The 13,683-nt window shown below is 46.4% G+C and overlaps 1 protein-coding gene across 9 annotated transcripts in view; it reads right to left on the bottom strand.

Moving 5' to 3' along the window:
- herc1 (HECT and RLD domain containing E3 ubiquitin protein ligase family member 1) overlaps positions 1-13,683 on the bottom strand; it is a 34,602-nt gene that overhangs the window by 12,353 nt on the left and 8,566 nt on the right. For 4 of the 9 annotated variants that reach the window (XM_029144378.3, XM_029144375.3, XM_029144377.3 and 1 more), the window contains exons 15-50: positions 13,240-13,392; positions 12,992-13,124; positions 12,683-12,874; positions 12,138-12,362; positions 11,706-11,879; positions 11,484-11,598; positions 11,271-11,391; positions 10,928-11,099; positions 10,089-10,428; positions 9,787-9,907; positions 9,643-9,694; positions 9,469-9,534; positions 8,608-8,882; positions 8,166-8,381; positions 7,942-8,062; positions 7,548-7,785; positions 7,275-7,447; positions 6,890-7,045; positions 6,672-6,778; positions 6,390-6,500; positions 6,139-6,309; positions 5,800-6,039; positions 5,488-5,571; positions 4,831-5,390; positions 3,614-4,253; positions 3,186-3,459; positions 2,880-3,090; positions 2,625-2,791; positions 2,432-2,548; positions 2,057-2,306; positions 1,801-1,919; positions 1,489-1,715; positions 974-1,242; positions 786-838; positions 452-652; positions 147-321 (exon numbers count right to left, since the gene is read on the bottom strand). In XM_029144378.3, coding sequence (XP_029000211.1) covers positions 147-321; positions 452-652; positions 786-838; positions 974-1,242; positions 1,489-1,715; positions 1,801-1,919; positions 2,057-2,306; positions 2,432-2,548; positions 2,625-2,791; positions 2,880-3,090; positions 3,186-3,459; positions 3,614-4,253; positions 4,831-5,390; positions 5,488-5,571; positions 5,800-6,039; positions 6,139-6,309; positions 6,390-6,500; positions 6,672-6,778; positions 6,890-7,045; positions 7,275-7,447; positions 7,548-7,785; positions 7,942-8,062; positions 8,166-8,381; positions 8,608-8,882; positions 9,469-9,534; positions 9,643-9,694; positions 9,787-9,907; positions 10,089-10,428; positions 10,928-11,099; positions 11,271-11,391; positions 11,484-11,598; positions 11,706-11,879; positions 12,138-12,362; positions 12,683-12,874; positions 12,992-13,124; positions 13,240-13,392 — 7,019 coding nt within the window. The remainder of the gene's footprint in view (positions 1-146; positions 322-451; positions 653-785; positions 839-973; positions 1,243-1,488; positions 1,716-1,800; positions 1,920-2,056; positions 2,307-2,431; positions 2,549-2,624; positions 2,792-2,879; positions 3,091-3,185; positions 3,460-3,613; positions 4,254-4,830; positions 5,391-5,487; positions 5,572-5,799; positions 6,040-6,138; positions 6,310-6,389; positions 6,501-6,671; positions 6,779-6,889; positions 7,046-7,274; positions 7,448-7,547; positions 7,786-7,941; positions 8,063-8,165; positions 8,382-8,607; positions 8,883-9,468; positions 9,535-9,642; positions 9,695-9,786; positions 9,908-10,088; positions 10,429-10,927; positions 11,100-11,270; positions 11,392-11,483; positions 11,599-11,705; positions 11,880-12,137; positions 12,363-12,682; positions 12,875-12,991; positions 13,125-13,239; positions 13,393-13,683) is intronic. The other 5 variants (XM_029144384.3, XM_029144379.3, XM_029144380.3 and 2 more) reach the window with 5 other exon arrangements.

Here is a 13,683-nt window from a genome sequence, read left to right as displayed (position 1 = left end):
AAGTGGGAAGAAGAAGTAGTAGTTTCATACCAGGCATCAGTGACTTATATACAGTAAACACATACACTGTATTTGTTTTTTTGTTTTTTTATGACAGGTCCATGGAAAACGGAGGGTGCAATACTGTGGGTGCTGGTAGAGAGTACCTGACAGACAGCAGAGACAGGGCTCGCATCACCATGGTTCGAGCCAGCAGCACCTGCGCCGCAGCGGTCACCCTCCTTAGTGCCATTACACGGTCATGAGGGTTTTGCAGAGCTGCTGCCTGCTCCCCAAGGGTGACCCTGCCTGAGGAGCTCTTATCCACTGACGTCTGACAGCCTAAACACAACATACAATTAATTTACTCCTATTATAATGGTTTTTACCTTCATCCTGACCAGCACAGCGGTGAAATAATACAATAAACACATGGCAAGTGAAAAGTAATGATATTAAAGATTAACCTCACCTATCTGAAGCAGGGTCTCCTCCATACTGTTGGTGGCTGTCACCATGGCAACAGATGCTCCCAGTGGGTCACTATCAGGGAACTGGACAGCTTCAGGAACGATCCTGCGCTCGCTCAGACCTAATGGGCCGGCCAAGAGCTCAAACTCCTCTTCGCCAGTCAGCTTCTCGTCTTCATCAACATCAAGCATGTCCCAGTCCTCTGCAGCGGGAGGTGAACACACAGTCAATGAACCGATTAAATCAGATGCAAAACAAACAAAAAGAAAAAAAAATATAATACACATTATTATTATTATTGGAACCATAATGAATTTCAAAACATCAGGCATTACCTTCATAGACACTGTCCTGCTTTCCCAGGAGGTCAGGAGCCTGTCCTTTATACCTGCACATAAAAGCACAGCAATGAGTAAAAGCACTGAGCTGTACTTCATGTATATTTTCAGTCCTTCTGTGCCTAAACACACTACAATACTCTAATAATACTTATAAAACAGTAGACAGACATCACTTTGCGTACCTCTCCACAATAGGAACTTTGGCTTTGCTTTTGATGGCTAAATACTTCTCTCTGCAGCCACCACACAGAAGGTAGTAGGGATTTCCGCTCCCACATTCACCTCCAAACCAGCCGTCCACGTAGGACCCATTGCTGCGGTAGCCTTGCCTGTTGGCACTACGGCCGCACCCTGGGTGGCTCTTTTTCATATGTTGATTAAAGTTGGCCACAGTAGCCTCACACAGTTCGCACACGACCACTTCATCGCGATCATCTGCCTCACATACATGCTACAAGAAGAAACAGAAAAACACGCAGACCAGACATATAGTGACATGAAACACACAAGGTGAAGCTGTTCGGCTCCAGAATGGTGGCAGGCATTCATGCAACGTGTTACGTTACAAAAATTTGGGTCAATAAAAATCTGTGCAAACTAAATTCAGGTTAGGTAACAGCGAGTTAACTGTGTGTGAGGCAGTAAAGAGCAGAATAGTGACAGCAGCCCTCTGACCATAGCATAAAGTCACACACACCCATGTTGGCCAGTCCAGTACCTCCGGGATCCACATTCCCAGAATGTCCGTGTCACTGGCAAGCTCCTGTCCAAACATGGCCTCCATCGTTTCCTCATCCAGGTCCATCTCCAGCTCTTCATCCAGGTTGAAGTCATAAAGGGCACCTGGGTCTTGTTGTTGTTGGAGGGATGAGGCCTCCCGGCGTGACTGGCTGTGGTGGGCCTGCACTGAGCGGTAAACTCCAGCTGAGCAGGAAAGGAGAGCTTGAAATGAGGAGAGGAAGTGGGAGACAGACCTGCACTGAGCCTTAGTGTCGAAGGTCATTCTCACCGGCGCGAGCTAGCAGCGTGCGTGCAGCCAGGTCGAAGCGATGCTTCCTACCGATAGAGCGTCCTCTGAGAGGAGCACCACTGGAGGCTGATGCACTGTCCTGCTCCATGGTCTCAGGACTATAAACACATGTTTCATTTTTATACGTGGACTAAATGTTACTACAGTGAAAATATTTTCATTGCATAAAAGCAAAGCTTGTTACTCAGGTTTTTTTAATAGTAGTACTAGAGAACGTATGGGACAAACATCCTACCTCTCACTGAAACCCTCCTCGAACTCTGAAGCGTCTGCACTGGCTATGTCTCCAGGAGAACACAAATATGAGCTTCTGTCCAAAGATTTGCCTCCAGCAGTTGCACCTGGACAGGAAGATTCGGACCCATCACCTCGTACACTGTTGGCTCTAGTGTGACTCTCGTCGTGCTCGTCCTCTGTTCCTGGATGTTCTATCATCCACATAGCCAGCACAGTGATGTTCTGAGCATCAGCTTCTCCTCGAGCACCTGGGGAAAGCAGGAATATGCTGCCACATCATTATTATTATAGTTGTGGATGTGTAATATCAGAGCATGAACAATCATCCTTGTCCTGAGCACATGCAGCACAAAGGTAGTTTTGAGACACTGACCTGTGGCCTCCAGAGCTTTGGTGATCTGGCGCAGAGAGAAGCCCATCTCCAACAAGGGCACAGCAATGGCAGGAGGGGGGGGTGAAGTCGACAGCCGGCTGCTGGGGTCTGACAGAGCTACAGGAAACACCCACCATTAGTGAAGTTGGGACATGTGGAGCGGAGCAACTAAGGAACTGACTGGAAGACGTACAGGTGCCTGTTCTGTTCTGTGGTCTGCTGGGCTGGGAGTCTGGGGACGTGAGACTCTGCCGTCGGCCAACCTCGTCTGAGGGAGAGGTGGGTAGAGATGATACTGGTGGGGTCTGGGCTCGACGGGCTGGAACCATGGTAGTGGTTGGGTAGCTGGAGAACATTTGCCTGTTGTAACACAGAGACGCATCCAATCGCACATGTAAGATGAAGTGAATAACAGAATAACAACACTTGCTGACTGAGCTGTTTCAACCTGAGAAGGCTGAGAGGCATAACCCCTGGAGACTCCGAGGCTGGTACAGTCTCCGTGTCGGTGACAGGTGTGGTAGCAGTGGTGGTGTCCTCTAGTGAGGAGCTCATAAAGGAGGTGGTACTGGAGGCAGAAGGACTGGTAGTGACTGGGGTTTGTGCCAGCTGCTCACCCTCAGTACCTTCCCCTTCACCCTCTGGTTCACTTCGCATTCCTAATAAACACAAAGAGCCAATGTCAGAAAACGTCAAGAGTAAGGATCCAAGAAAAAAAGAAGCAGAGATTTCTCTAAACAGTTTATGTTCCTACCAGACTTGACTTTCCCCCCACTGGACTCCTCCAACAGCCCATTCACAACTAGCTTGTAGATCATGGCCTGTGCCCTCTCCAGGTCTGCTAGGCCCAAGGCGCGCTTGATCGGGGAGCGCATGACTGCCCGCTTCACCATATGACGCATGAGAAACTGCAGAGCTGCTCGCAACTCCACCTCCTCCTGGCACACTGGAGAGGAGGCAACTGTGCTTCCACCTGTGCTGGCGTTTAGATCAGCATTGTGCCCGCTGGGAGCTGCTTCTGGCAACACCTTGATGTGAGGTGAGAGAACAGGGTTACCGGAAGTTCTGACAATGTAAGGATTTACTCATTCTCCAAAGAAACAATGAACCTTAGAGATGCATAGTATTCAGTATTGGTATTGTCTTATCTAAGTTTTCCATGAAGGATAGATTCAACAATACCTTTGGTATTAGAAGCAGCTCAGCATATTTGCTGCAGCTAAGCAGGGCACTGAGCGCCTTCATGGCTCCAAGGTATAGGTAGGACAACTGCACAGCATGGACCTCTGACTGAGTGGAAAAGGAGGGAGGAGAAGGCTCATGACTGCGGGAGGCGTGCTCATGGCCTTTCTTCCGGTTGCCATCACAAGGAGTGTGAGCCGATGTGGTGAAAAATGACTCATTCCCACCTACCCCACCACCAGCCACAGAGGAGATCTCACCCTCTGACTTTGAGTTAGGTGCCACATGTGCTTTGACCTCGTCCAGACTGTGCGACACTCGGAGGTCAGATGTCATTGTATTTGGAGCAGCACCAGCAGAGACCGCACCGCTATCTTTCTGTTCGTTACGGCCATCAGTATCTGCCCTGTCCTCGGTAGCGCTTGGCCCATGGCCTGTAGATGCAGCATTGCGATGCTTCTTGTCGTGGCGCCTTGCACTGAGCTTGGCGGTGGTTTCATCATGGATGCTGGTAAGGTAGGTGAGATCCAAGAGCAGCGAGGCGGTGAGGCCACGGAAGCGAGCCACGTCGAAGGGCAGCGGCTCACAGGGTTCCAGGTTGTACAACGGGGTGTCGCTAGGTGACCAGAAAGTTGGGAAGCTTTAATAGAAGGAAGTAGAGAGTGAAAAAGGACAAGGGAAGGAAACACAAAGTGAGGGAAAGAGCAGGAGAGAAAGAGCACAGCATGCAGACAAATGGTGGCGGTATGGCATAAATGACTCACAATGATTCAGATGCAACAGAGTAATGGATCAACAAAGATTAAAAAAGGCAAACTAACGAAGATTTAACAGAAATTCTGTTGCAAGTGAAGCATTTCACTCAGAGGTGGAAAGGGACACAAGCAGGAAGTCAGAGCAGGAGAAACTGAGGGTGCAAGGCTAATGTAGAGGGGGTCACAGGGAGTAAAGAGGAGTTCAGCATCACACTCAGCTTCATCCATATTTCTCAACACATCATGGCCCCATTATGACCTCAGACTACAACATAGCTCGTGTTGAACTGCTTGAGCAATTCAAAATCAACTGAAAAGTTGTGCAGGACATTTCTTTCTAAAGCAGTGATGGCCAGTATATTTAGGTAAAATGTGTTCCTGCAATAATAGTTACTGCAACAAACAAGCAAAGAGCAATGTTAGAAGCAATGGGAGCACAAGAAAGCATTTTTGCTTGAGTACCTGATGGTGATCTCAGCTTCGTCCCACTGCACCTTGGCTGAGGTGCTGCCTTCCTTCACCACGCCCAGAAGAGTAGCATGGCGTCCAGTCTGCTTGTGGACACATCGGCCGCCAACACGAAGGCCTGCATCTGCTCCCCCAATCACAGCCAGGACTGGCCACACCTCTGTGCACAGCATTCTGAGGTGGTGCTCCGACAGCTCCCCCAGGCCGTGCTGCCGCACGTGTCGACCTCGTTCTTCCTCTGTCTTTGTGGGTGGTTCTTGGCTTTCTCTTTGAGCATCATGCTCCTCGCGGCTCTGCACCGAGCGACTTTTTTTAAGTCTTTGGCCACAACCAGCACTAGATGCACTAGCTGACTCTCTAAAGCAAGACTTGATCTTGTGGAGCCGTCCAATCATTATTTTGTTGATACGATGGGTCCAGTGGTCAGTGCGATGTAAGATCCGTATCAGCTGTGTGGTGGCCTCAGCCAGGACAGTGGCCATGGGGCTACAGACTGGGTCACCAGGTAAAAGGTCACGAGGTGTTCCCCTCATTTGCATGTCACAAATCTTAACCTAAGGACAACCAACGATAATGCAGAATATTAGGAAAACATGCAGTAAATTAAAAAGGCAAATAAAAAAGGAAACACTCCAGGCTACGAGGCTTCACCTTCTCTCCTGGGTTACTGCTATAGAACATCACACAGGGATAAAGTTCTGTGGCATCCACATCCTCAAACGCCAGCTTTGGCTCCTGCCAAATCATAAGTGAGCAATTAGGGACAGAAAAGAACCCATGTGTGTTAAAACCACAAACATGTTAAAGAAAATCAAACACTTGTGGGTGTGTGAGACATTCAAGAACCTGTATGCTATACGTGCACGTGTAAACATCTGAATGGACACAGTTGTTTACAAGGGACATAATTATTTTACGAAATGCCTGGGAGGTTTATGAGCTGGTCCTATGTCTTTTCCTCACCTCTCCATTTTTACCAAAGGAGATGGTTCTGGCCTCCATGTCTAAGACACAGGTGATGAAGTTTCCCTGAGTGAAGCTGCTCAGCGTCAGCGTCTGCTCCCCATTGTGATATAGGTTTCCACTGTACGCCCGGTAGAGCCACATATCTGACGTCGTGCGGTGGTTGAAGTCATGCACGGGCCATCGTGAAACGCCTACACATGTGCCCTCATTGCCTCGATTCTCCTTCACAATATAAAACTACAGGGGACATAAAACATAAAATGCATATATAAGCTCATTCTGGTATCAAGTTTAATGTCTTAAATCTCGTGCCTGTTATAGGAAACACTATTGCACCTTCCACTGGTAACATCCAGAGGAGATGCCAGTTGAGGCGAGGCCGTAGCCTTTACCCCCACTGCCATGTGTCAGCACTTGGCCGTTCTCCACCACACAACACTGAGTCTTTTCTGGATCAAATGACACTTCCTGAACCGGGAGGTTTTCATCCTCCTCCTCTGCATCTCCCTGGAGAATAAAGACACAATGAGTCATTTAAATAGTCTGTGATATTATAGACAAACCAGAGGCCTCCAACGGTTACACACCTGTAGTTTAAGTTCTTGAACCTTCTCTTTAACCTGGATTGAGTGTTTCGCTTGAGCAATGGGTGCTTCCCACATGCAGTCAGAAAGCAGGGAGAACAGGCGCTCAACAACCTAGCACACAGCAAATTAAATTAACCAACTCTGAGCAGCTTGTTTTAACAAAAGCTGAATCTACGATTTTATTTTAGCCATTAAATCCTCACGTCACTACTGACACTACTGACCCAAACTCAGAGGTTTAGACTTTACCACAAAGAGCACACATCAAAGTAACAGGTGTACCTGTGTGATCTGGTCATCCTCCATATTAGCCTCACAAGCAGGTAAAACAGCCTCTAGGACATGAAGAGCCAAGAGTCGAGTTCTCAGATTTCTCACTAGAGGGACTCCTGGAAGCAATCAGAGACAGCCAACAAATAATATTTTAGCTGTTTCATTAAAATAAAGTAGCATAAATCTGTGTATGTAACTTCACGTTACATAGTCTAAGCTTGTTTAACCTGAGCAGCATTTCTGTGCAGCGATATTGAGCAGTACTTCAGTCCATTTGCGAGAGGCCATTTTAGACTGGATGGCTTTGGAGGACACTACTCTCCTGAGGAAGACTAGGAAGTCTCCAAGGTGCAGCTCTGCAGTGTGCTGTTTACGAATCAAAGCTGAAAATATCCACAAGATCCAAAATAAAAGGGAAAAGAAAAATTAATGTTTATGTTCATGAATATATCCAACAAGTCTGTACATGTACATAAAGCTGTTGTTGTGTGCAATTACTGTGGCTATGAAACAAGACCTCTTAATACTTTGCAACAAAGCTTTTGTTTGCATCATTTGGTTAATTAAAACTGACTGTAGGATTCTTTCCAATAAATGACATTTCTTCATCACCTCTCAAATCTTTCTTTTCTGTGTCTGCACTGTCCTCGTGTTTGTTGTCCTCCAGCTCTTTTTCAGAAGACAGAAGGTTAACTCCTGCCTGAGACAACAGGTTCTTGAGTTGACTGCAGAGTAGGTCCAGCAGAGACTGGACCACCTTGGGGCTTAGTTTGTCTGCATATGTGCTATAAAGACACAAAGAAACACAGGTTAATGCTATCTGATTTTTTTTTTGTTGTTATAGGTTTACAAGGTTCTGATGTTGTGGGGACTACGTTGTCTTACCCGGTGCTTATAGCCAATATCTGCAGCAGGCGAGTAGAAGCCACCTTGAGTGCTGTGCTGAGTTGGGACACTCCTGGTTTTTGTAGCAGCTGCAGGGGTTGACCCAACATGGTGTCTGTTCCACACAGCTGAGAGAGAACATTGAGCAGCCCACTGGAAATGGCCAGAGACACGTCCACTGGCTGGTAACGAACACTGAGTGCAAACACTGTCACCAGCAGGAGGCGCTGCTGGGCTTCTGGGATAGTAAAAAAATTAGACAGAAAAAAAACATGACCTAATAAACATGTTCATGTCGCTTGTACAAAATGAGAGGTGCTCATTTACCTGCTGACTGGAAATGTCAGTGACTCTAATGCTAGCTAAGTTTGTCTACAGAAGCTGTTTGTATCACCTATGTGGTGCTTGTTTGCCTGCAGTGCTCTGTCCAGTGTGACAGACAGCTGTTGGTAGATCTTATGGACTGCTGACTGGATTTCCAGCTGGAGGCTCCTTTTAGCTGCTTTTATACCATCCTAAAAGACATCAAATGAAAACAAAACTATCTATGAATTCGCAGAACTCAACAACCTGACAACTACAACCACACAGTGTTCATTGAGAAGCGTCATACTGCACCTGGTAGTGATGAAGCTGCACACTCTCCCTCTTCAGCCCCGCCGTGCCCACGGTGCCCAGGCCAAAACAACCAGCCAAGAACTGCAACCTGACAGAGGTGAGCAGGGAGGAGGACTGGAAGGCACTGCTGGAACGTTCTGCATTCCCAGGTTGGCTGCCCTTCTCTTCCATACTAGAGATCAACACCACTATCTGGTGCAGAGCCTCCAGTCGCAGCTGGAGATACACATTCAACAGCATAAACACAAATACTCAAATGGTTTCACACCGTTTGTCTCTGATTTTGTGTGATAGACAATTTTATGCGAAACCTTCAACTTATTTTTTCAGTATAATCGTTTACTATTCAACATTTTACAGAATGGGCTGTATTCTGTTATATAAATAACGTATAAATATATGAATCAAATGATCGTTGCTGTGAAGCCATACAGTCCCTCACCTCTGCCCTGCTCTGCTGCTGTTCCATAGCCAGGATAGTGGCCTGTGGGCTGGTGGACATACTTTCTTCTGGTTCCTTAAAGGCTGGAGCCAAGCCCACATCACCACTAATAAAACTGACCATGTTGTCAATGAGTGCATGGATGCCCAGTGAGCGGCTCAGGTCCAGGTCCGACTCATCGTAGGAATGTGCTGAGCTGTAGCTCCTCTGACGACTTAGTTTGGCCCTGAACCACGACTCAGCCAGAGAGTCTGGCGAACTGTGAAGCAAGCCTCCTAGAAATGGAGGTGAGAGAGAGAGAAGCCTTTCAGATACACACACACACACACACACACACAAGATAATGCTGATGGGGAAGACTGGCTTTTTTTACACTTAAGCTAAGCAGAGCAATGACGCCTGATTACTTTGGAGGAGTTCATCAAATGGTCAAATGCTGACTCTTCATGCAGGCAGAAGCCTTCACCAGCCATTATGAAGACAATAAAAGTGGGCACAATGACTTCCAGTACCCACTAGGGAAAAAGCTGCAGTTGAGAAGTGGAATGATAATCATAAAACAACTGGATGCACTGAACTCAAAGTATCAGTGCTGATCACTTCTTTAAAGGTGCGACCGCTCGTTCCATGAAATCTCCTCCGGTAACAAACACATCCGTCACAAGAAATGACGCATCCTGTGACTAATGACGCGTTGTTGGGCAAATCTGTACGTTCTTAATTTCTTTGCACTGTTTAGCATCGTACCCCCCAGAATGTACAATGTGAAGACTTAAAGCTCAAAACAAGGCCCTCGTTATGAGAAATGAATGGGGGCAACACAGTCATGGCGGTGTAAGCTAACAAGAGGAAGAAACATGCCATCGTTTACTTGTTTGGAGCTCCTGTTGTGCTTGGGGCTCAAGTGCCCCAAAAGAAGCAAATAAACTATACACACAAGAACCAGGAAACAGAGAGACAAGAGTAACATATGAAAAATGACACAGACAAACCTGTATCATCCTGACTCGCAACACTTCATCAAGTAGTCGTTACCTTTCTTTTTATGCGAGAACGCCAGGTCAAGGTCCATGTTCCTCCTTCCACTCTGAAAAAAAATCAGAGAAACAGACGAGTCAAACCATCTGTCAACTCTTCGCATGCACATTTAAGTTGTATGTGTGTGTCTGTCTGCTTCACCAGAGAGTAGCCCTCTTCATCTGACTCGGGCTGTGACAGGTCTGACTCGCTTCTGGACTTCATCAGTCTGTAACTCGGGCTGCTGTGCACTGAGCGGCTTTCTGCACTCAGACTCTCACTTCTACACACAAACACAGTTCACTTCTTTAAACGCCACAGCTCAATAACGCACATTTTACATGAAAATGAATGTTTTGTGGTATAAATGATATTCTGTGGGAATCTTGTGAGTGTCTGAATTGTCCCGTATGAGTATTGTCCAACACCTGGGAGTTTTGTTTCAGTATTCCTTCCCCTCTGACCTGGTCATGAAGCTCAGACACTCCTGTGTCCCAGTAGCGGACTGGGCCTGGCCCTCCTCCTGGTTCTGCTTGGTCAGCTCACCAAGCACAGGGCTCACTCCGAGCACTAGGAGGGCACAGCGGTGGATCACAGAGTTGCAGGCTGCCGTGTACAGGTCCTGGCCCTCTGGTAGTCCCGTACTCCCCCTTCTTCCTTCCTGAGACAATATAGTGTCGTCCTCGCCACCTCCTCCGCCACTTCTGGACACAGAGGCAGAACCCAGGCCTGTGCTGCTGCTTGCCCGCTCCCTGTCGCGACTGCGGGCTACTTCCCGCGCTGAGAGGAAACATTGAAAGATTTCTGTGTGGTGCAACACGCGCACACACACGCACGCATGCAAAAGATCCTGAGTTAGAAGACAAGCACCAGCCATAAACAGTAGAACATTTAAGTCTTGACTAAGTGCTTAGAACTACTGCAAAGCCAAGGTTCTGAGTTGAACAACCACTAGACGGCATGGACGGTCTGTGACCCAGCTCTCACTCAACTCGCAAACAAATTAGCATAACGAGCTTTTCTTAACTTTGTCAGGTTTGTTCACTAAGTGACTATGTTGGGTTTCCCCTGACAACAAAGAGCTATTTTTGCTATGTCAGTCATTTCAGTTGTAAAAAAACATCTAGCATAATGCAACAAATTAAAAAGTCTAAAACACCGTGACCTTCAGGCTTAACGGGGAAACGCCTGCCAACCTCATACATCACTTACTATGATAAATGTTTCCCAGCTGTTCTAAAGTTCTGTTCTTCTGCACACCAAAAGTGTACAAAGCATGACCCCAGGCAGAAGATGAACTTACTTCCAGCCGTCATTACTTCATGCTCCCTATCCTCCTCTTCATCGTCTTGTTCCTGATGGCCCTGCTCTCTCTCTCGGTCAGCTCTCTCTTCCAGTTCTGCCTCCTCGTCAATGGTGCGTGTGAATGAGTGCTCCTGTGGGTCCATGTCCAGAGAATCCTGATTGTCTGAAATCTAATTATAGGTAAAAACAAAAAAAACAACACGAATATGTATGAAAGTGTTTTCAGAAAAAAAAAAGAGGTGACACATTCACTTAGAGGGAAGTTTAAGAAATCTACAAAAACAGTAAAAGTAAAGTAAAATACAGTAAAAACATTTCGCTGTGAACTGTTGTGCACTCACCCTCCTCTCACGTGAAGATGATCGGGTCTGGATGAAATCTATATTTTTACAGGCAAGCAGACGATTTCTAACCTTGTAAACACTGCGATAAACCTCAGCAAGCGATTTGGATGGCTGGTACCTAATTGGAAAATAAAAACATAACAGTAAAGTCATACATATACACATAGTACAGAACTCATCGCTGATATCATATTTCTGGTGTTGAAGTACCTGCCATCTCCACAAGCCTGGCCCAGGAGCCCTGTGTGCTTCAGTAAAGCTGCCAACACAAACCGGGAGACTGTGTCCAACAGGGACTCGTTACTGAGAGACGCATTGTCCCAGTCTGCAACAAAACCAGACACCGTCAGGTCTCTGTCAGGTACATTCCAAGGATAATTCTTCCAGCCATGAGAACAATATTACTAGTTTTTGTCTAGTTCTAAGACAGACCCTTGCTGATGGCGTAGTCCTGCATGTTGATCCAAATGCTGTTGGCAGGTTCTTTAGAGGAACCCAAAGACAAATCCACCAATACAATCAAGTCAGGACGTAGCGTGCAGTCAAAAGGCTTTTGTTCTTCATTACCAGACAGTGCTGCCTCCAACAATGAGCTTATGCAGGTGTCTGAAGAACATGAAACAACAAGAAATAAACAAACCCTCATGTCTATAAATCAGGGAACAAACAGTAGAATGTGCCAAACACAGAGGAGAACTCTGGAAAATAACCTTCTGGTGACAAAGTTGGGCAAAAAGCCTGTCTGGAATATAAAAACTAAACAGATGGTGCTATGGCTTTAACTGTGTACATTATTCCTTGTAATGTGTATCAGCAGTTTCATTTCATTTCATCAGCAGTAACAGTGATGTTTCTAAACTGTACCTAGCTGAGGGATGTCCATTTCCAACCCATTGCTGAAAAGGGGAGTCTTGAGCCAGTAGGCAGTATCCTGTTCCTCCAGAGAGGTAGGAGCACCCTGCAGCATCCCACCAAGGCATCGGCCTACAAGCAGGGCAACTGTCCGCTCCAGGTCCACAAGCCACACCCAGGAGAGCGCTGGCTGGGGCAAGGACATCCCCGAGGCTGGCTCAGCAAAGTCAGACGTGCCTTAAAAGGAGGACACACTTAATAACACAACAACATTTGATCTATATAATGGAAAATAGACCAGAATACATTATTACAACTTTATCCATAAAAGTATATGAAACAAAAATTACAAACTGGATGTTCTGTGAACTGCACCCAATTATTGTTCAGACAGACTTTAAAGCCTCAGTGGGACCATTACGTTAAAAGAAAATGGTAAATAATTAAAATCCATTACATATAATCATTGTTAAAATGTTGTCATAACCACACAAAGAGATGAAGTTGAACTGGGCTGGTAGTGCAGTACATGGCATCTTAACCCATTTCATGCTCACCGTGAAGAGGCCACTGCAGCTCCTGGTCCTCCAAAGGGGTGGCGGCAGGCAGCAGTCTGTTAAGGCGGTCCAGAGGAGGAAGGAGGTCCAGCAGGTGGCTCAGTACAGGCCTCGCCACTGACACCGGGAGCAGCAGCAGAGAGTTGATGATCTGACACAGCATGCTCCCTGCTGCCGATACGTAGATCACATCTGGAAACAGAAAATTGTTTAGTAGTAGGGAAATCTTATTGAAAAGCCATATATACAATAAACTGAACCTAAGAGATGCAATCAGGCATTTGTGCTTTCTGCATAATGCATTTTCACCTTGTAGTTTTTCTTGTATGCTGCCATTCCAAGAGCTTTCTTTTATCAAAGTGGCTGAACGAGAGTAGATATCTGTGGCATGAGGCAGCAGGAGCTGCAGATGCTTGTGGAGTAAAGCCACACTACTGGAGTTCTGCAGGAAAGAAATAATGTTTTTAAAAATTACGTATCAGAGTTACTACTATCAGGTTGTTGACCTCTTGACCTAAAGATGCCTAATCTGTAGGACTGTGACTGAGTGTCAGTACCTCTGTTACAGCGTTAATGTGGCAGTAAGACAACAGTTGCTTCTGCAGAGAGCAGAGGAGTTGGTGCAGATGAGCTGGTTGGCTGCTATCAGAGGAGGAAGTGCCCTGCTGCAGCTTATCACTGTTTTTCTCCAGCTCACCAAAAGCCTGATCCTGTACAACACAGACACAAAAAACATGCATGTTCAATATTTTTTTTTTGGTTTTTCTTAAAGTTCTAAAAGTGAGAAAGGCAGAAAAGTGAAAAGAGAATCCAAAAGAGGTCTCGAAGGCATTGCCTTGCAGTGCAATCATTACTCAGGCCTGCATATCACACTAGCAGCCTGCGTGCCTACGAGTGTGAATCCAACAGCAGGTACAGGAACAAGTCAGCGCTTTGACAAGAAAAGAAAGTAGCAGGTGATAATAACAAAAGATTACATAAATGACTAATGTTCTGCTTCC

This window comes from Betta splendens, chromosome 3, assembly GCF_900634795.4.
Source record: "Betta splendens chromosome 3, fBetSpl5.4, whole genome shotgun sequence".
Lineage (NCBI taxonomy): Eukaryota > Metazoa > Chordata > Actinopteri > Anabantiformes > Osphronemidae > Betta > Betta splendens.
Note: the sequence above shows the minus strand (reverse complement) of the source record. Positions and strands in the feature narration are given on the sequence as shown.